The sequence below is a fragment of the Panthera onca genome, chromosome B1 (genome assembly GCF_046562875.1).
Source record: "Panthera onca isolate mPanOnc1 chromosome B1, mPanOnc1 haplotype 2, whole genome shotgun sequence".
NCBI lineage: Eukaryota > Metazoa > Chordata > Mammalia > Carnivora > Felidae > Panthera > Panthera onca.
In genome coordinates, this window is record NC_138342.1 from 108,470,417 (window position 1) to 108,493,342 (window position 22,926).

The 22,926-nt window shown below is 41.3% G+C and overlaps 2 protein-coding genes across 20 annotated transcripts in view; one reads left to right on the forward strand and one right to left on the reverse strand.

Moving 5' to 3' along the window:
* MFSD8 (major facilitator superfamily domain containing 8) overlaps nucleotides 1–21,023 on the reverse strand; it is a 143,550-nt gene extending 122,527 nt beyond the window's left edge. Inside the window, exon 1 of one of the 3 annotated variants that reach the window (XM_078445762.1) lies at nucleotides 20,942–21,022. The gene's annotated coding sequence lies outside the window, so the exon portion shown is untranslated. Of the gene's footprint in view, nucleotides 1–20,941 lie in introns of all 3 variants that reach the window. The other 2 variants (XM_078445761.2, XM_078445763.2) reach the window with 2 other exon arrangements.
* LARP1B (La ribonucleoprotein 1B) overlaps nucleotides 20,663–22,926 on the forward strand; it is a 128,785-nt gene continuing 126,521 nt past the window's right edge. For 4 of the 17 annotated variants that reach the window (XR_013555151.2, XR_013555150.2, XM_078445745.2 and 1 more), the window contains exon 1: nucleotides 20,871–21,813. Coding sequence is in view for 12 of the 17 variants with exons in the window: in XM_078445745.2 (XP_078301871.2) it covers nucleotides 21,315–21,813 (499 nt within the window). In the remaining 5 variants the exon portion in view is untranslated. Of the gene's footprint in view, nucleotides 20,842–20,862; nucleotides 21,814–22,926 lie in introns of those variants that run through there. The other 13 variants (XM_078445744.2, XM_078445747.2, XM_078445748.2 and 10 more) reach the window with 7 other exon arrangements.

A 22,926-nucleotide genomic window follows, 5' to 3' on the forward strand; every position in this document is an offset into this window, starting at 1 on the left:
AGGGAGAGAGAGAATCCCAAGCAGGCTCTGTGCCATCAATGCAGAGCTGGACGCAGGACTTTATCTTAGGAACCATGAGATCATTAAACTGAGCTCTGAAGTGAAGAGTCTGATGCCCAGCTGACTGAGCCACCCAGGTGCCCCTGCAATATCCTCTATAAAAATACAGAGTACCCCTGAACCACCCAGAGGTACCTGGTGGCTCAGTTGAGTGTCTGAGACTTGATTTCAGCTCAAGTCATGATCTCACGGTCGTGAGATCAAGCTCTGCATCAGGTTCCATGCTGGACATGGAGCCATGGTTAAGATTCTTTCTCTCCCTATCTGCCTCTTCCCCAAGAGTGTTCTCCCTCTCTCTCTCTCTCTCTCAGAAAAAAAAGACAGTCTTTTCAATAAATGATACTGGGAAAACTGGTTATCCAGATGCAAAAGAATGAATTTGGACCCTTAATTCACACCATATATAAAAAATTAACTCAAAATGGATAAAAAACTTTTCAAAGATAAAACCAGAAAAGTCAAGGGATGCCTGTGTGACTCAGTCAGTTAGTTCAGCGTCTGACTTTGGCTCAGGTCATGATCTCATAGTTCATGAGTTTGAGCCCTGCACAGCACAGAGCCCTCTTTGGATTCTCTCTCTCTCTCTCTCTCTCTCTCTCTCTCTCTCTCTGCCCTTCCCCCACTCATGCACGTGCGTACTCTTTCTCTCCTTCTCTCTCAAAAATAAACATTAAAAAAACATATATATAAGTCATAGGAGAAAACACAGAGGGAAAAGATTCATGACATTGGATTTGGCAATGATTTCTTGTATATGACATCAAAGGCACAAGCAACAAAAGAAAAATTGGACTTCATCAAAATTTAAAAACTTTTGGGCATCAAAGAACTCTATCAAGAAAGAAAGGCAGGGGCGCCTGGGTGGCGCAGTCGGTTAAGCGTCCGACTTCAGCCAGGTCACGATCTCGCGGTCCGTGAGTTCGAGCCCCGCGTCAGGCTCTGGGCTGATGGCTCGGAGCCTGGAGCCTGTTTCCGATTCTGTGTCTCCCTCTCTCTCTGCCCCTCCCCCGTTCATGCTCTGTCTCTCTCTGTCCCAAAAATAAATAAAAAATGTTGAAAAAAAAATTTAAAAAAAAAAAAAAAAAAAGAAAGAAAGGCAACTAGAATGGGAGAAAATATCTACAAACCATATATCTGATAAGGGATTAATATTCAGAGCATTTAAAGAACTACAACTCAACAACAACAAAAACCCCAATTTAAAAATGAGCAAAGGACTGGAATAGACATTTCTCCAGAGGAGAGATGCAAATAGCCAATGATACATAACGAGACTGGGGTGCCTGGGTGGCTCAGTCGGTTGGGCATCCAACTTCAGCTCAGGTCACGATCTCGCAGTCTGTGAGTTCGAGCCCCACATCAGGCTCTGTGCTGACAGCTCAGACCCTGGAGCCTGCTTTGGATTCTGTGTCTCCCTCTCTCTCTGTCACTCCCCCACTCATGCTCTGTCTCTTTCACTCTCAAAAATGAATAAATGTTAAAAAAAAATTTTTTTAAAGTACATACATAACAAGATCACCAGGGAAATGCAAATCAAAACCACAGTGAGGAGCACGTGGGTGGCCCTGTTGGTTGAGTGACTGACACTTGATTTCAGTTCAGGTCATGATCCCAGGGTCGTGAGATTGAGCCCTGCCTCTGTCTAAGGGCTAAGGCTGCTTAAGATTCTCTCTTTCTCCCTCTGCCCCTCTCCCTTGCTTACACTCTCTCCTTCTAAACACACACACACACACACACACACACACACACACACACACCCCACAGTGATATACCATTTCACATCCATTAGGATGGCTTCAACAAATGAAAAATAACAACTGTTGGTGAGGATGTAGAGAAACTGGAACACTTATGTGTTGATGGTATGAATGTAAAATGGTACAGCCACTATGTAAAATGGTATAGCATTTCCTCATAAAATTAAACATAGAATTATCATATGATCCAGCAATGCCACTTCTGAGTATCTACCCAAAATAATTGAAAGCAGGAACTCAAACAGACACTTATACACCACTATTCAGAGCAGCATTATTCCCAATATCCAAAAGGTGGAAACAACGCAAATGTTCATTGGGATATGAATGAAAAAACAAAACATATATGTAACGGAGTATGATTCAGTCTTAAAAAGCAATGGAATTCTGACAAACCCTACAACATGGATGAACCTTGGGAAAAAATTAAGCTAAGTGAAATAAGCCAGACACAAAAAGACAAATAATATATTATTCCACTAACATGAGGTATCTAGAGTAGTCAATTCAGAGACAACAAGTAGAATGTTGGTTGCCAGGGGATGAGAGGAGAGGGGAATAGGAACTTATTGATCAATATTGATTGAATACAGAATTTGGGAAGATTAAAAATTTCTGGAGATGGATGGTAGTGATGATTGTACAATGTGAATGCACATAATGCCACTGAACTGTACACTTAAAAATGGTTAAAATGGTAAAATGATCACAGAAAAAAGTTATAAATGTACTATTGAAAAATCTCTAAAGGGGAAAAAAAATAGTGAATAGGGGAGGGACCAGGATGCAAAGATAGCAACCAACTATAAGCTTCTCTTTGGGAAACTGCTAGAAAGGCCAGCAGTGACTAGATGGGGAAATTAAAATTTAGACAAATTAAATTTTGTCTATATATTGATGAGAATGATCCAGGAGAAAAAAACTATTCATTCGGGAAAGGGATCACAGAACAAATTCCTTGAATAGGAAAGAAAAATTTCAAAACTTACTGTAAAACTGAAAGATTTCATAATTGTCTTTAATTTTTCTGATTGATAACCTTGTTTGAACATTGTTAAACAAAAAAATAGGAGTATTTTTATTATTTTATTATTGAATTTTCAGTCTTGGAATTATATTTTTTAAATTAGGCATTAAGTGTTCTAAGTAGTTCATCTTTTTAAGACATAGATATCAACATAATACATAGCCTCCTATGAAGTATATATTTTTCCAAGTGTCCAGTTAAATTACAGTAATATCTGGTATTTCATAGTAAACACCCATACTTTTACTGAGGTTTTTAAATTAAATACTACTGTCCTTGGACAAAATACTCAAAGTAACATTATCTAATCATACATACTTAAAAAGATACTCTAAAATGTTATGATTTCACCCCACATTTTGTACCTTGGTTGAGTCAGGACTTATCTCTGATCTTCCTATATTTTCTTACTTAGATTTTAACTGACAAATGAGAAACTAAAAATCTTGAAACTTTATTTCTAAGTTGTTCAAAATAAAAGGAAATTTTTGGGCACCTGGATGGCTCAGTTGATTAAGCGTTTGAGTTTGGCTTAGGTCATGAGCTTGTGGTTTGCTGATTCCAGCCCCACATTGAGCTCTGTGCTGACAGTGTGGAGCCTGCTTGGGATTCTCTCTCTCTCCCTCTCTCTCTCTGCCCTCCCCCACTTGGACTTTCCCTCTCTCTCAAAAATAAATAAATAAACTTTATAAACAAATAAATACATACATAAATTAAAGGAAATTAAAAAAATGGATTTTTAACCTATCAATCAATGATAATGACCAAGAAGAGTTTCCTTCAAGATTTCCTAAGGTTATATATAATGTCAGGTGAAAAGGTAAGGAGATTATATATATATATATATATGTCTATAGATATAACAGATATATAGATATCTATATTACATATATATGTGTGTGTGTGTATATATATATATATATATATATATATATATATATACACATATATATATATACATATATATAGCCAAGAAACAGGAAATCTTTATCCATTCATCAATTAATGGACCCTTGGGCTGCTTCCATAATTTGGCTACTGTAGATAATGCTGCTGTAAACATCAGAGTACATGTATCCCTTTGAGTCAGTATTTTTGTATTCTTTGCATAAATACCTACTAGTGTGATCGCTGGATAGTAGGGTATTTTCAACTTTGGAAGAACCTCCATACTGCTTTACAGAGTGGCTGCACCAGTTTGCATTACCACCAGCAGTGCAAGAGGGTTCTCCTTCACTACATTCTCATCAGCACTATTGTTTCTTGTACTGTTGATTTTAACCATTCTGACATGTGTGAGGTGATATCTCATCGTAGTTTTGAATTGTATTTCCCTGATGATGAGTGATGTTGAGCATCTTTTCACGTGTCTGTTGGCCATCTGTACATCTTCTTTGGAAAAATGACTATTCATGTCTTCTGCCCATTTTTTTTTTTAATTTTTTTTAATGTTTATTTATTTTTGAGACAGAGACAGAGCATGAACGGGGGAGGGTCAGAGAGAGGGAGACACAGAATCTGAAACAGGCTCCAGGCTCTGAGCTGTCAGCACAGAGCCCGATGCGGGGCTCGAACTCACAGACAGCGAGATCATGACCTGAGCCGAAGTCGGCCGCTTAACTGACTGAGCCACCCAGGCGCCCCTCTTCTGCCCATTTTTAATTGGATTATTCATTTTTTGGGTGCTCAGTTTTATAAGTTCTTTATATATTTTGGATACTAACACTTAATCAGAAACGTCATTTGCAAATATCTTCCCTTTGAGTTTTGTTGTGTCCTTTCTCCTTGGCTGTGCAGAAGCTTTTTATTTTGATGATGTCCCAATAGTTTATTTTTGCTTTTGTTTCCCATGCCTCCAGAGATATATCTAGAAAGAAGTTACTACAACTGATGTCAAAGAGGTTACTGCTTGTGTTCTCCTCTATGATTTTTATGGTTCCAAGTCTCATATTTTGGTCTTTAATCCCTTTTGAATTTATTTTTGTATATGGTGTTGAAGTGGTCCAGTTTCATTCTTCTGTATAGTATGTTGCTGTCCCGTTTTCCAAACACCATGTGTTGAGGAGACAGTCTTTTTCCCATTGGATATTCTTTTCTGCTTTGTGGAAGATTAATTGATCATACAGGTGTGGGTTCATTTCTGGGCTTTTTATTCTGTTCTAATGGCCTATGCAAGTACCATATGCCAGATTTTTGTGCCAGCACCACACTGTTTTGATTACTACAGGATTATAATATAACTTGAAGTTTGGAACTATGATTCCTCCAGCTTTGCTTTTCTTTTAGAAACCCATTTATTTACTATGAATATTATTCATTCCCATGAAACTCCAGGTGCTGCAACACAAAAAAACAGATTGATGTTAATTCCACTATAAAATATGATTTAGTAATTAAAAAGTTTGTGAATCACTAAAAAAGATATTGTTAGTGATAGAAATTTATATGGCTTTGAATAACTTATCAACAGTAGCCATTTGCAAATGTATCTTTAAGTAGGCTCCACGCCCAACATGGGGCTTGAATTCAGGACCATGAGATCAAAAGTGACATGCTCTACCCACTGAGCCAGCCAGGCACCCTGCCATTTGCCAATTACTAAATGATCTGACTGCTGCACAAGAACAATAACATTATCTGCATACTCCCCTAATCAGAGAGGTTATATTCTATTATCAATAATGAAGAAGAGCAATGGCACCAAAAGAACAAATGATTCTTACTTAGAATGTTTTGGTACTTCCATTTGGAGGTAAGTACATATGAATTCACCTCACACAAAGAAAAACCTGGGCAGAACTTAGATTATTCAAAACCACTTAGTAGGGTGTAGAAATCTTCACCTTTTTATCAGTAGTTTTACCTTTACACTTACATAAAGATGTCAAAGAGTTATTAATTGAAATCATATACAGTATGGAAAAATGGACATATATATATGCAGAGAAAAAAATTGGAAGGATATAGAGTATCAGGGAAGTAAGAATAGAAGGGACAACAACTCAAACTTATCAATGACCTTTATTGTTAAAAAAACTTTACCATAGAATGTATTATTTCAAACAAACATAAAAAAACAAATGCTGTCATTAAAAAAAAATTTTTTTAACGTTTATTTATTATACAGAGACAGAGAGAAACAGAGCTTGAGCAGGGGAGGGGTAGAGAGAGGGGAAGATACAGAACAGACTCCAGGCTCTGAGCTGTCAGACACAGAGCCCGACGCGGGGCTCGAACTCACAAACCGTGAGATCATGCCCTGAGCTGAAGTCGGATGCTTAACCAACTGAGCCACCCAGGTGCCCCAAATGCTGTCATTTTTGTTTTTTCTTTGAGATTAATGGCTTATGATAAATTTCTAGGAGTGGGATGACTAGCGATGGGTGGAAATGCAAATCTATGCCAAGGAATCACGGCCACTGCTGTGCTGGCCCCCTGGCCTAGGCCACCCTGAGGCAATTCAGGCCCCCCAGAAGAATGCTGTCACTGCCTTCCACGTGGTGCAGGTCACCCCCCATGGATGAGGATAAGGTTCTGCTCCCTCAGGCACAAGTTCTCATGCCCAGCAGATCCCACTTCCATGGTTGCAGCTGGAAGCTGCTCTAGCTCCCAACTCCTCCTGCTAAGCAAGGCACTGAAGCTCTTGCCCCCTGTAACTTATATCCCATGCAACTCCGTTTTGTCACTATTCTAGCCAAAGGAGGATCAGTAGGAAAGAAATCCCTCTCAGGGACAGGCTTAGAAGACAGCGACTGAGACATTTCCTCTGAAGTCTGAAGAAGTGTTGGCTGCACAAGTGTTGTTGGTTTAAGGTTATGCCTATAAAGATGTCTTCCAGTTTTCTGGATAGAAAGCTCATGTTACTGAAAAAAGAGTTGATTCAGCTGCAAAGCCAGCAGGGGCAAGCAAGGCTCCAGGTAGCAGTGTGGCCCCAGACTGGGTGCACATTTTTCCTTTCACAGATGACCTAGGACCAGACTGGTGGCCTGGTCGTACCCCGCCCCCCCCCTTTTTAAAAATTTTATTATTTTTTTAATGTTTATCTTTGAGAGAAAGGCACACAGCACAAGTGGGGAGGCACAGAGAGAGAGAGGGAGACACAGAATCCGAAGCAGGCTCCAGGCTCTGAGCTGTCAGCACAGAGCCCAGCATGGGGCTCGAACCCACAAACCATGAGATCATGACCCAAGCCAAAGTCAGACGCTTAACCGACTGAGCCACCCAGGTGCCCTGGCCTGGTAAAATTCTTGCTTGTTGCCCTGAGAAATCCTTCAAGAAGAGGGGGTAAGATTTTATGCAGCTGTTGTTCCTGTTAAGTCTCTTTGCTCTCTGTTTGAGTCCTTTTCTCATCTCCAGGCTCAAACACCCCAAGAACCTCTGTCACCCCATGTCTTCCATTCTCCCTCTGAAATTGGTGAGCAAGTTGGAGTCTGCAGGGACATCAAGGATTCTGTTTTCACTAATAAACATGGTGGTCTTGCAAATTACCTTGGCAACATATACACTGCTTTTTTAGCTTTTATTGTATAGTCAGTAAAATAGGGGAGAGGGGCTGAAAGTTCAGTTAATCACAATGACCAATGGTTTAATCAACCAAGTCTAAGTGATGAAACCTCCAGAAAAACCCCTAAATGGTGAGATTCAGGGAGCTTCCACAAATACATTGAGGGTGACATGCCCAGAGAGGGCATGGAAGTTCTGAATACCTCCTCCCCTATAACCTTATCTTTTTCATCTGGCTGTTCCTGAATTACATCCTTTATAACAAACTAGTAAGTGTAAATAAAGTGTTTCCCTGAGTTCTGTGAACCAGTCTAGCAAATTATCCAACCTAAGGAGGGGTTTGTGGGAACTGATTTGTAGTTGGATGGGCAAAAGTGTTGGGTGGCCTGGGTACCCTATTTGTGGCTGATATCTGAAGTGAGGGCAGACTTGTGGGAATGAGTCCTTTAATTTGTGAGGTTGGACACTAACTCTAGGTAGGTCAGAACCGAATTGAATTTTTGGAAACTCAGTTGGTGTAGGATAATAGAGAACTAAAGAATTGGTGGCTGGTGTCTAGACCTCTCCTCAAAATCTGTTCCAAATTCTCATTTGTTAATGTTGACCTGTAACTAGATTTTATATACTGTATTTCAACTTTGAAAATGTCTTTTCATACAGATAAGTATTGCCAAAAACTGACACCCATTTATAAGCAAATGCATTTAATTAAACATATTCATCATCATTTGGAGTACTTATGGAATTCTATTGGATTTCTCTCTTGATATTTGCCTTTTAGCAATAGGACAGAGTGATGACAGCACCACATATGGTTCCTCTCACAACTACTCAACTCTGCCTTCGTGGTGCGAAAGCAGCCACAGACAATATGTAAACGAATAAGCATGCTGTATTCCAATAAAATTTATTTATGGAACTGAAATTCAAACTTCATACAGTATTTATGTGTCCCCAAAACTCTTTTTTCAACCATTAAAAAAACGTAAAAACCATTCTTAGCTTGCACCTGTGTAAAAATAGGTGGTGGTCAGGATTTGGCCCATGGGCCATAGTTTACCACGTCCTGATCCAGAAAATCCATATAATGCTGAATCATTTTCTAAGTAACATATTTTCACTAGTGCTTATGATTGCCTTGGAATCAAATGGTTAAATTGTAATAAATATGATTGTTCATATTGAAGTACTATGTAATAATAGTAAAAACATTTTAAGTCAGAAAAAGAAAGCCAATAGCCTTTCTTACCCTTTGTCGTACCAATGTATGATTTGGTAATGTTTTTAGTCATTTGAAAAAATATTAGCTTCGTTATGCAGCCCTTCCAAATGTTGACACACTTCATTACACAGTATCAAAAAGTTATATTATTAAAATCACTACTGATCTCATCAGAAAAGAGTCTTCAAGCATTAGGAAGCTGTTGAGCTCATGCTGTAGTTACAAGATTTCCAAATTCTAATTTTCTCTTGATAGCTTGAATATTATCACTGGTATCATCAGTTGTTTCCATTGACATGACGGATTCACTTCATTCACTTTTGGGAAAATGTCTGCCAAATTATCTAAGCATGAGTAAACCTAGTCTGTTGTCAGGTGTTCTTTCAAGTACAAATGGGTTCCATGAAGAAAGGAGCTAGTCCGTGTACAAGTCAATCTAGTCCTTTTCTTCAAGACAACCATCATACTTTGATATACCACAGAAGTGAGTTATGTACCCTTCCTATTTCATCACACACAGAATATTAAAAGACTCTCTTAAGGGGCGCCTGGGTGACTCAGTCAGTTAGGCATCCAACTCTTGCTTTCAGGTCATAATCTCACGGTGCTGATGGCATGGAGCCTGCTTGGGATTCTCTCTCTCCTTCTTTCTCTCCCCCGTGCTCTCTCAAAATAAATAAACTTTTAAAAGAAGCAGTTATAGGGTTAAGTTTTAATCACATTAATAATTTTGACATCAAGGACATTCTTAGGTGAAGCTTGAAATTTTTGTTTTTTGTTTTTGGTTTTTTTGAGAGGGAGGGAGCAAAGGGGAGAGGGGCAGAAGGAGAGATCAAGAGAATCCTAAGCAGGCCCCACGCTCAGCCAATGTGGGGGCTCCATCCCACAACCCTGAGATCATGACCTGAGCCCAAATCAAGAGTCAGATGCTCAATTGACTGGGCCACCCAGGTGCCTCAAGAATTTTTGTTGTTTTGACTATGAATGTGTGGCTGAAGAATACAATGAGTGCTAGTACAGTTTGGTTCCACTGCCTTGATTCGTGGTGAGTCACCAGCAGATTTATCCACCATTGCTTTTGCACCATCAGTACAGATATCGACAAGGGGAAAAGGCAAAATAATATCTTAATATTATGAAAACAGTTTTGACCTCAACCTTAAAGATTCCCTAAAAGAGTGTCCTAAGGGACACCTGGGTGGCTCTGTGGGTTAAGCACTTGACTCTTGATTTCGGCTCAGGTCATGATCTCACGATCATGAGAGCCCCGTGTCGGGCTCTGCACTGACAATACAGAGCCTGCTTAGGATTCTCTCCCTCTTTCTCTGTCCCTTCCCCCTCCTCATGCTCTCTCTCACAAAAGAAATAAACATTAAAAAAAAAAAAAAAGTGTCCCTAAATATTCTCTAAAAAGGATTTAGGAGCACAATTTGAAAATCTGCTAACCTAAGACATAGTCTTGGGTACTGCCACCAACAATTAATGTTTAGACAATGAAGAATTAAAGAGATAGACTGAGAAGTGGCTAGAAAGGTAGGAGGTAAACAATGAGAATGTGAAATCATGGAAGCAGGGAAAACAGGAACAATCAGGAACTCCTGGAAAAAACAGCAACTGTACCAGAAAAATCAGTAGCCATGTATATATGGATTTCACTCAAATGTAGTGGGAATTGGTTGATTATTCCATACTGATGAAGTATAAAATATGAATACAGTTGGTCTTGTTTCTAGGTTATCATGACACTGAAACCATAGAGAAGGAAATGCAATCCTAGCACATAACACTGTTCTGCAGTGAGGAATATCTACACACTCATAAAATAAAGCTGTTTATAGATTCTTAAAATTTAGAACCAGTCTATGAACAAAGCATAAAGAAGCACATTATGGTTGTACAATAGAATACAAATGATCACTCTTGACAATGTATATGAAAGGAAGAAATGTTGCACCTGGATGGCTCAGTCGGTTAAGTATCTGACTTTGGCTGAGGTCATGATCTCACAGTTCGCAGGTTCGAGCCCCAAGTGGGCTCTGTCAGCTGACAGCAGCCTGGAGCCTGCTCTGGATTCTGTGTCTCCCTGTTTTTCTGCCCCTCCCCCACTTGCACTCTCTTTCTCTCTCTCAAAAATAAATATTAAAAAAAATTTTTTAAAAAAGGAAGAAATGTTGTCCATGATATGGCATACTCTCAAACACTGCCACGGGGAATGTAAATTGATACAAAAGTTTGGAAAATGGTTTGGCAATATCTGTAATAGATTAAAGATATGCATACTCTATAATTCAGAAATTCTACTCCCAAAATGATACAGTACTTATAGGAAGATTTCATTTACATATAGTTTAAAAAACTAGGCAAATCTGTGGGATAAATTATTAGGTGATAACCCATAAAGAAAAGTAAGAAAGTGATTTCCTCCTTAAGGGGAGGAAAGTGTTGTAAATAGAAACACATGGGGTTCTAATTCTTAACTGGGGTAGCCATTACATGGTTGTTCACTCTACCCATTAATTGGTACATGTGTGGGTTTTTAAGTTATGTGGGAGCACTTTTCTGTGTATGCTATATTTAAAAATAAAGAAGGTTAAGATGTTAATATAAAGAAAAAAAATTGGAAGAGCAAAGGGTTGGGTCATATATTCTCACTTTTCACAGTGAGGATGTAAGAGATTCTGTCTAAAATTGCATAGAACATTTGGGGTGCCTGGTGGTTTAGTCACGTAAGCATCCAACTCTTGATTTCAGCTCAGGTCATGATCTTGCAGTTTGTGGGATCGAGCCCTGTATCGGGCTCTGTGCTGACAGTGTGGAACCTGCTTGGGATTCTCTCTCTCCTTCTTTCTTTGCCCCTCCCCTATTTGTGCTTTCTCTCTGTCTCTCTCTCAAAATAAATAAACTTAAAAATAAATAAATAAATAATAAATAGGAGAATGGTGGATGGGCTCAAGTAGGTGTGCTAAATCCTCATATTTTATAGTGGCTTCCTATTGCTCAAAGAATAAAATTCAAACTCTGCCATAATCTAGAGTCCCCTGCAGGTCTGCCTTAGGCTATCGCTTTAGCCTTCTCTCTAGCCATGCTTTATTATATGCTAGATACCAGTCTCTTTCCGAGGCCTTGGTAACCACACAACTCCAGCTTCATCTTTCAGTCCTTAACAGGAAGCTCCATTCATCTTAAAAGAATACTTGTCCCATGGCGTGTTCCTTCTCATACTTTAATTCTCACTTTAAATTTTACCTCCCATATTTGTTTTCTTCATTAACTGTTGCTAACAATCTGTAGTTACTGAGTTTACTTTTTGTTAGTCTCCAATAAAATAAAAATAATAGTAATACTAATAACAACGATGACTTGTAGTTATTAGCCCTTACTATTTGCCAGGCACCACTCAATGAGTTTTAAATAAATCAACATTTTTAAATTCTCACAATAACCATGTAAAGTAGATACAATTATTTTTTTTCAATTCTGAAAGCTTGAAATATCTGACTATAATTATAATTTATTAACATTTTACATATCTCTTATCCCCCTTTATGCATTTGGTTTCTATGTAGTTTTATGCATATGTGATGTGATACATATCTTCTTCTTTTTTTTTTTTTTTACATATCTTCTTTTGAATTGTGCCTATTAAAGTTATATAATATCTACCTTGGCCATATTTTTTATTTTTATGCTTTCTTTACCATTTCATTTATTTTTTTAAATGATTTATTTTTATTTTTATTTTTTAAATTTACATCCAACTGAGTTGGCATATAGTGCAACAATGATTTCAGGAGTAGATTCCTTAGTGTCCCTTACCCATTTAGCCCATCTCCCCTCCCACAACTCCTCCAGTAACCCTGTTTGTTCTCCATATTTAAGAGTCTCTTATGTTTTGTCCCCCTTCCTGTTTCTATACTATTTTTGCTTCCCTTCCCTTATGTTCATCTGTTTTGTATCTTAAAGTCATCATATGAGTTGAGTCTTATGATATTTATCTTTCTCCAGCTAATTTCACTTAGTATAATACTCTCTAGTTCCATACACATTGCTACAAATGGCAAGATTTAATTCTTTTTGATTGCCAAGTAATACTCCATTGTATAGATATACCACATCTTCTTTATCCATTCATCCATCGATAGACATTTGGGCTCTTTCCATACTTTGGCTATTGTTGATAGTGCTGCTATAAACATTGGGGTTCATGTGCCCCCCTTTAAAACAGAATACCTGTATCCCTTAGATAAATACCTAGTAGTGCAAGTCCTGAGTCATAGGGTAGTTCTATTTTTAATTTTTTGAGGAACTTCCATACTGTTCTCCAGAGTGGCTGCACCAGGTTGCATTCCCACCAACAATGCAAAAGAGATCCTCTTTCTCCACATCTTCCCTAACATCTGTTGTTGCCTGAGTTTCAATGTTAGCCATTCTGACAGGTGTGAGGTGGTATCTCATTGTGGTTTTGACTTGTATTTCCCTGATGATGAGTGATGATGAGCATTTTTTCATGTGTCTGTTAGCCATCTGGATGTCTTCTTTGGAGAGTTGTTGATTCATGTCTTTTTTCCATTTCTTCACGGGATTATTTGGTTTTTTGGGTGTTGAGATTGAGGAGTTCTTTATAGATTTTGGATACTAACACTTTATCTGATATATTGTTTGCAAATATCTTCTCCCATTCCATCGGTTACCTTTTAGTTTTGCTGATTGTTTCCTTCACTATGCAGAAGCTTTTTATTTTGATGAGGTCCCAGTAGTTCATTTTTGCTTTTGTTTCCCTTGCCTCCAGACACTGTTGAGTAAGAAGTTGCTGTGGCTGAGGTCAAAGAGGTTTTTGCGTGCTTTCTCCTCGAGGATTTTGATGGCTTCCTATCTTACATTTCGGTCTTTCATCCATTTTGAGTTTATTTTTGTGTACGGTGTAAGAGAGTGGTCCAAGTTCATTTTTGTGCATGTCACTGTCCAGTTTTCCCAGCACCACTTGCTGAAGAGGCTGTCTTTATTCCATTGGATATTCTTTTCTGCTTTGTCAAAGGTTAGTTGGCCATACGTTTGTGGGTCCATTTCTGGGTTCTCTATTCTGTTCCATTGATCTGAGTGTCTGTTATCGTGCCGGTATCATACTTTCTTGATGATTACAGCTTTGTAATACAGCTTGAAGTCCAGTAGATACAATTATTTTTCATGTTTTACAGATGGAGAAACAAAATCAGAGAGGTTAAGTAAATTGCCGTTTTATTGTTAGGAAGTGGCAAAGCTATCATTTGAACCCAGATAATCTAGTTTCAGTTTAATCACTGTGCCACTGTCATTTTTCAAACTGTACATTATGATCTGTACCTATACCATGAAATTAATTTTGTGCTTTTTAAAAAAAGTGAAATGGAAGAGAATAGATCACATAAGAGTGTGTTCACTTAGTAAAGATAAGTAGTGGTTTGTGAAACTTCTGATTTAATTGTACATATCAATTCATGAGGTATGAAAGCCACTGCACAATGCATTCAACATCTCTGTGTAAGTTCTGGAACTGACCAGTTCACTAGTATATCCCCAGGGTCTAGCCTAGTTACTGAACTACAGTAAGCTTTCAGTGAATATTTATTGAATTGATTAAAATAAACCATAAGTATTAAAAAACTGATAAGAACTTTTCCAATTTCTCTACAAAGCTTATATTTTCTGATGTCAACCACTGAAGTTCATCCAAACTTGAATTTAAAGATCTTGTCTTTTGGGGGCACCTGGGTAGCTTAGTCAGTTAAGCGTCTGACTTTGGCTCAGGTCATGATCTCACGGTTCACGGGTTCGAGCCCTGCGTCAGGCTCTGTGCTGACAGCTCAGAGCCTGGAACCTGCTTCAGATTCTGTGTCTCCCTCTTTCTCTGCCCCTCCCCTGAGCACACTGTCTCTGTCTCTCAAAAATAAACGTTAAAAAAAAACAAGGTCTCATCTTTGTTGCACTAGTACTTATGACGCTATACAAATATTAAATATAATTGGATAGTAGAAAGAATTCAGACAGATTACTAACCCTATTGTTTGAAAGTCCTGTTATTTGAAAATTGGAAGAGAAAAAGTTATATTATCTTGAGCTTATAGTTTGTCTTTTTAAAAAATATTAACTATTACTTCCTATTATTTGTCTTATTGCAAGTTATTATAAAAGAAAGAAGACTAAATAGTATGATAGGAAAGACAGTTTTGAGTATCAATCTTAGCTATTATTGGCTGAGAGTTCTTTTTTTTTTAAATGTTTATTTTTGAGAGGGAGAGAGAATGTGTGTGGTAGAGGAGGAGCAGAGAGAGGTAGAGAGATGATGTGAAGCGGGATGTGGGGCTGACAAACCCGTGAGATCATGATCTGAGCCGAAGTCAGGCACTTAACAGACTGAGCCACCCAAGTGCCCCTGGCTGAGAGTTCTTTTTTTTTTTTTTTTAATGTTTTTATTGTTTTTATTTATTTTTGAGAGTGGGGAGGGGCAGAGAGAGGGAGACAGAACCCAAAGTAGGCTCCAGGCTCTGAGCTGTCATCACAGAGCCCGACGCAGAGCTCAAACTCGTGAACCCTGAGATTATGACCTGAACTGAAGTCAGATGCTCAACCGACTGAGCCACCCAGGAGCCCCTAGGCACTTAAACTTTATTTAGAGTTCCTACTTGTATTAAACTAGTCTATTAAAACATACCTAAAAAGTAAAGAGAGCATCCACTTTGGAACAACAATCTTGTTGAAAAGTACCCTAGATTTGTTTTGAACCTATTTTTGCATAGCAAGCACAGTGTTTTTTTTTTTTTTTAAATTTTTTTTTCAACGTTTTTTATTTATTTTTGGGACAGAGAGAGACAGAGCATGAACGGGGGAGGGGCAGAGAGAGAGGGAGACACAGAATCGGAAACAGGCTCCAGGCTCCGAGCCATCAGCCCAGAGCCCGACGCGGGGCTCGAACTCACAGACCGTGAGATCGTGACCTGGCTGAAGTCGGACGCTTAACCGACTGCGCCACCCAGGCGCCCCAGCAAGCACAGTGTTTTTACCTGTTTGTATAATAGAGTAAAAATTTCTAAAGGTGCTTTTATGCTGTGTCTAGGATTGATATTTATTTACTGAAAAAAGGGTGCAAAGCCTTTCAAACATACATTAGCATTGATCCTGCCTTGAAGGTTAAAGATAATTGGAAGTATGCAATATTTATCTGAGCATTCAGCTCATAAGGAAAGCTATTATTCCGATAAACAGGGCCCAAAGCTCTATGAGTTGAAGGTAAGGATGGCTCAGTACATCTTGCTAAAAAATCAGTCTTTTCAAAAGTGGCTATTTTATAAGAAGTTAAAAAAAAATCTCTGGGTTCAGTTTTGTGAGAAACCCACTGACCCAATCAAAGGCACAGACACTGGGAGCACAGTGAAATGAAGCTTTAATCAATGTTCTTGCAAGAGCATATGTCTGATGGACAGGCATACTTGGGGCAGTTACAGCAGGCAATTTATCTCCTAGTGTGAAGTACCCCCCCTCGATTCCTCATTGGCTGAGTACTAAGAGGTTACAGCCTTATGGGGAAGTCGCCTATGCCCATATAAGGCAAAAAATAGTCTGATTGGAACAAATGTACATTCCTTGAGGTGATACAGAGACTTCAGTTCTTTAGCGCTTACTCATTGCAAAGCCCGAGAAAAATCAGGCTGTGAAATGGAGAGGGGAAGAAGAACCAGGAAGTGAAGTGTCTAAGGGTTTGGGACTCCATTGTGGAGGGGGGGTAAGTTTATACATATTTCCAATAGGTTGTAAGCCTATTGTTAACTAGACAGCACAGCACTAAATAAGTATTTCTGAAAATGAATCATCTCACTTCTCACAAGTTTTATCTTCTCCTTGGACTTCCTGACTTTGAAATAATTTATATCTAATGCATTCTTTGAAACTTCTCTAGCATACACTACAGCTATTTGTACATTGTGTTTTTACCAGCTTGAACCTAAATTGCACTGGTAATAATAATAAAGATCTTGATGTTCTCATGGGATTTTAATTTCCTAAGGCACCAGGGGGAGGGGGAGAAAGAGTGGGTTCAGTCATCTGACAATACATAAGCATAGTCTAAACAGGAAAAACAAGAATCGTCTTTTAAAGGCTCATTTGAACAATGGGATCATCAAGTTTGTATAAGGATAATTACTTTAGGTGTTTCATAACTTATGAGGGCCCAGAGAACCAGTCTCCCTTCTTTGAAAAGATAACCCTATAACCTGCTCTTGATTCCAGTTTTCCACCAGAAAAATAAATAAATAAATACATACATACATAAATAAATAGGGCTTCTAATCTCAGTAGTTGGGTAAAATTAGGGTCATTTATCCTGGTTAAGTCTGGCTTTTTTTTTTTTTTTTTTTTTAATTTTTTTTTTTCAACGTTTTTTATTTATTTTTGGGACAGAGAGAGACAGAGCATGAACGGGGGAGGGGCAGAGAGAGAGGGAGACACAGAATCCGAAACAGGCTCCAGGCTCCGAGCCATCAGCCCAGAGCCCGACGCGGGGCTCGAACTCACGGACCGCGAGATCGTGACCTGGCTGAAGTCGGACGCTTAACCGACTACGCCACCCAGGCGCCCCTAAGTCTGGCTTTAAAAGCAATAAAAATAGGTAGTATTGGGGCGCCGGGGTGGCCCAGTCGGTTAAGTGTCCAACTTCAGCTCAGGTCAGGATCTCGCGGTCCGTGAGTTCGAGCCCGGGCATCGGGCTCTGGGCTGATGGCTCAGAGCCTGGAGCCTGCTTCCGATTCTGTGTCTCCCTCTCTCTCTGCCCCTCCCCCGTTCATGCTCTGTCTCTCTCTGTCTCAAAAATAAATGAACGTTAAAAAAAAAAATAGTATTATTGAGCCAAGGTTTTTTGGTAAGCACTTTACATGTAGCTTTACATGGTAAGCACTTTACAAGGTAGCTCATGCAACCTTTACTACAATTTTATCAATTAGGTCTCAGTGAAGGCAGAGAGGCCAATTAAGAGGGTATGACAGTATCATATTAGCATGGTGGCATCTTGGAGTAGGATGGTGACAGTGGAGAAAGCAGAACTTGACATTTAGGAGGTACTGGTCTTGGTGAGAGCCTAGAACACTGCCTGGCAGAAGCTTGAGAAATATTTGTAAACTAGTGAATTATGGAGAGTGAGGGAAAGGAGAGGTTAAAGGATAACTCCTAGATTATATAGACTGGAAGGTGGTGCCATTCACTAAAATAGGGAAAAGATACTTCAACTTGGTTAAAATATGTAGTCTTTCACGTTCTTACTAACTGGCTCTCCCATCTTAATTGCCTTGATGGCAGTGTTTTGAACCAAACAGCTTTGTTCCTCCAGGCTAAATGGGGACTCTACTCACGAGAAAATAATCCACAGAATGGATAATAATTTGGCTACAAAAAAATTAACTGAGCCAATTTTCTTCCTTGATTTTCAACTAAGAAGCAGAGGAAGAATCTGGCAATTAGCAACAGAGGCCAAATGACTTAACATAATGGAGTTTCAGCAAAGACAAATTGGGTCAGTCAAGGTCCCATCAAAATCAGATGGGAGTCGCCTGGGTAGGTTAGTAGGTTAAACATTTGACTCTTGATTTTGACTCAGGTCATGATCTCATGGTTCATGGGACAGAGCTCCACATTAGGCTCTGCAGTGACAGTAAGGAGCCTGTTTGGGATTCTCTCTCCATATCTCTCTCTCTCTCTCTCTCTCTGCCCCTCCTGTGCTCTTTCTCTCTCAAAATTAATAAACTTAAAAAAAAAAAAAATCAGATGATGGGGCACCTGGGTGGCTCAGACGGTTGTGTCTGACTCTTGATTTCGGTTCTGGTCATGATCTCATGGTTAATAGAATCCAACTCCCCATCGGGCTCTGTGCTTACAGTGTGGAGCCTGCTTGGGATTCTCTGTCTTCCTCTCTCTCTGCCCCCAGCCCCAACCCCTAGGTTGCATGCATGCTCTCTCTCTCTCTCACAAAGTAAACATTTAAAAAAAAAAAATCAGATGGAGGTACCTGGCTGGTTTGGTGGAGTGTGCAACTCTTGATCTTGGGGTTGTAAGTTTGAGTCCCATGTTGGGTGCAGAGATTACTTAAAAATAAAATCTTAAAAAAAAGATCAGATGGAAAGGTTAAACTGCATAATTTGAATAGAGTTATTAAAAGGATGACTTACAGAGGTACAGCATAAGAGTCAGGGAAACCAATGAGAGATAATGCAGTGCCCCAAGGACTACCAGTTATTAATAGGCTTGAAGGGACAAAGGAAAGAACTGGAAAGATAACTGAATAGAGAGAGTGCAGTTAACCCTTGGTGAATATGGAATTGACCAGCCTGGGGAATATGGACTATGACCCCACTATCTTCTGGCCTCCAATCTCTTGCATATACTTCCTACTGCCTGAACCCATCGGGATACCAAGGACTGTGAGGGAATTCATTAGTGCAATCTGGACAGATCAGCTCTGCCTGGCACAAAAGGAGGCAAAGGGTGGAGAGGCAAACAGAAGACAGGTAAAGTTGTTTCCAAGAGGCAGCTATGTGGAAATAGGAGTTATTAATATGTGTTTAAAAGAGGGACAACAAATTGACAACTCCCTTCACTGACATTAGTGGCACTGTATTACAGTGAAGATCTCAAACACCACCTACTGAATCTTTAGAGACCTTTTGAGCACACATTTACCCTCCAGTTCGTCTCTTCCTGCAACCACAATCTAGTTCCAAAAAAGTCCTCCTGTGTTTCTTCAATAAAGCACCTTTATAATTCACTTAAAAACAAAACAAAAACAAAACAGCAGCAAACAAAACTACCAACCGTGGTTAGGTAGCCCATATGAATCTAACTTCAGACACCATTCCACATAACCTTTTCCTCAACAGAATCAGTCTTTAATCCACCTGTATTGAAACAGATAGTAAAATAGAATGTGTTCTCTCAGTCACTTCCGGTGTGAACTTGTTGCTGACCTTTTGTAAACAAAGCCAAGTATTACCTGGCAGGACTCCAAAAGGCTGATTCTAACAGGAAGAGCAGCTAGTTGATAGTTAACAAAACAAGGCTTTACCAATAATGGAGCTAGTGAAGATGGGGCCTCCTTGGAAATATAAGTACAATCCTTATTCAACTGGTAATGGGTCCTGAAGGTTGCTCAGGGTCAGATAAATTGGAAATTAATGTGACTGAAGGGAGACCCCTGGGAAAGGAGTCCCGTACAAGCTTTCTGCCTAGCTTGTCAGCTCTCAAGGAAGCTAGGAGGGACCCATTGCCAAAGTGCATACAAATGGCCAGGTACAGTTTTGTTTTGCTTTTTTTTTTTTTTTTTTTTTTTTGAGGGAGGGGTGTTCCTTGGTGAAAAAATTTTCACTGGGTCAAACCCATTTTCAGCGACCTTGCACAGGAACATAAACATTAATTAACTTATAAATACATGCCTATGAAACCAATATCATCATTCACTGAATGTGACTGCCAAGTAGAAAGCTCTTATTGGATTTAATCAATACATATTTGTACCTTTTAAAATATGTCCATTCCAGGAAAAAATATTAGGAAACATGGTTACTTTGTAAACAAGTGTTATCTCTACAAATCAAAGGAACTTGTAACAACAACAAAAAGCCGGCGAAATACTAACCATTTGTTTTCCTCAAGAGCATTTTAAATGTATTTCAGTTCGAGGGTTGGAAATAAGGGTGGGGAAGTGCACTAAACCGACTCCCTGGGCAAAGGTTTCATAAACAGTTACCTACAAATTACACAATTTCCATTCTGGACGTGGCTCGGGATTAAAAGGGATCGCAGCTCCCCAAATCCTCAGGGGGAAACTTTCACGGGGTGAAGGGTCTAACGCAGAGTCCGGGACCCCGGTCCGCAAGAAAATCACCCCAGGGTAGTTGGCGGAGACTACCTACCATTCTCTCCCGCCTCGGGTCAATTCTCCGTCAGGGCCTGGGGCACAAGCGACCGCCCCGCCCCCCCACCCTCCGGCGCCACGTGCGTAGCCCGCCCCGCCCCTCGCCCGCACTCTGCAGAGGGCGGCGCCAGTGCGCCGCTAGTCACAGAGGCCCTGGGCGCGCCCCGCCCCTGCGCCCACAGTCGGGGCTGCGGTAGCCCGCGTGCAGAAGAATCGTCCAGTTTGCCTTCCCTCCCCCTCGGCTGGCCGCTGGGGCGGGGCCGGCCCTTAGGCCGGGCGTTACCCGGACCGGCTAGTCCGTCAACCACCGCGGGCGGCCGCCTTGCGAGGGCAGGAGCCGGTGAGTAGCCACGTCACGCTCCTTCGGGAGGCCCCGCCCCCGCTCTGCCCTCTGGGACCGCCCCCTTCACGCCCCCGCCTCCGCCCCCTTGTGCAGTTACCGGCTCTAGGGGCACGCGCCTCCTTGACTCAGCTAGAGGTCCTCCACCCCTGCTTGTAGTGCGTCCACCGCTGCCCACGCCAGGTGAAGGCTCGCGGCTCCCGGCTGCGGCGCCTGGCGCTTGTTGGCTGGCTCGGGGCGTGTGCCTCTGAGGCGAACTGGGCCGGCGGGCGGTTAGCGCTCCGTTCCGCGCGGGGAGGGGCGGCGGCACGCCGGGCGCTGTACGGCGTCGGCCGACACGGGCGGCGGTGGCGGCCGGGTTCTCGGGTTTTCTGCCCCAGGCCGGAGCCAGTCGGTTCCCCGGCGGAAAGACGGGCAGTCGGGCTCCCTGGCCCCGGGCTCCCCCTGGCTGGGGTGACTGGGGCAAAGGGACGATGTCTGCTCGCGCCCCGGTGCCCGGCGCTCACTCTGGGGAGGAGCCACCCACGGTGACTGCTGAGAAGGAGTCGCTGTTGGTAGCGGCGAGTCGGCAGGCCGAGCAGCTGTCCCCGCCCGAACGGGAGGGCAAGGAGGCGGCGAGTGAAGAGAGGGCCACGACAGCCATCAGCGCGGGGGCTCGGGGAGAGCCGTCGCCGGCGCTGGTGCTGGGGTACAGCGTGCCCCAGGCGGCCGTGCCCGTGAGACCCCTGGCGCTGCACCTGGCGCACAAGGCGCGCGGGCCCGGGGGCCCCTTCGGTGGGGAACCCCCGCCACCCTTGCCGAGGGACCTGCCGGCCGAGGACGTCCTGGAGATTGAGGCGGCGGCCGGCCCTGAGGAAAAGCTGCAGCCGCCGCCGCCGCCTAAGGAGAACCCCTGGACCAAAAAGCCTCCTCAGCACCTGTCCACTGCCGGGACGGGACTGCCGCCGTCCCCACTGGAAACCCTGGAGGCAGGTCTGTGGTTTTTGCGGTGGGCGCTGGGAGGGTGTGTGCAGGGATGATTTGTTTGGCTGTTGAGGGACTGGGGGAAGGGCAGGCCGCCTTTCCCTGTCAGTCGGAGGTATTTCGTTCCAAGGTGTCATTCACTTTGCCTATTTACATAAATGGACATCTGGGAAGGGAGCGGCAGGAAGAGGTGGGACCTCAGCTTCTCCTTGACTGGTGGGGGCACAGCGGGAGTAAAGTAGCTGAGCCGCTCGCCTGCCGCGGCCTCGATTGAGTTTGCCCCCGTCCCCCCTCCCCTCCCCCCCACGTGTTAGTGACTTGGGGAATCTAGGTAGATAATGCAGTTCATCCTATAGAAAAGTTTTTGTGGACTTTTGGACTTGTAAAAAAAAAAAAGGGGTGAAGCAAGTCAGAGCCAGGGGATTTATTTACAAGCAGTGGAAGCGCCATTGTAGTTTTTTTCATTGCGAAATAATTGATAAGCTGAAAATCTCCGTTTTCAAAACAAGAAATAGTGATATTAAGTGTGAGACTATACAGTAATTGCCAACAAAATTGTGGTGGGAAATAATTGAATAGGACAGTTGACATGAGAGTGGGTTGCATGTTAGGTAAATGGGAGTCTTCGGTTGGCAGCCCTCCTCTTCAGAGGAGGTTAGATTAAGCCTCAGCATTTGAAAGCTGATCAGTACAGTAGGGCCCTAGGTGCTTTATTTTGGTTGTAGTTTTTTTTTTTTTTTTTTTTAAGTTTAAGTGGAAAAAATAAAACAACACAAAAAGCAGTGTCTCCTAGTTTTATTTTGTAAATTAAGTCTTAGTAAATCAATAGAACTTTTAATATAGAAATTACAGCTGTTTACTGGGAAATCTTCACTTTTTCTTAAAATTAAAGGTTAACAATACAATGGGGAAAATGTGAGTGTGTTTACAGGGTTGTGAGAATCAAGTGAGTTCAAGAATATGGCATAATTATAAGGTAATTAAAATGTTTTAATTACATTTATATTGCAGGTATAAACATTTCTTCAGAGGAACTCCAATAGAGTGAGATGTTAATTGATTTTTTTTAGCCTTTGCATGGTAATACTCCTCATTCTTGATAAATTTTGACACTTGCAGAAA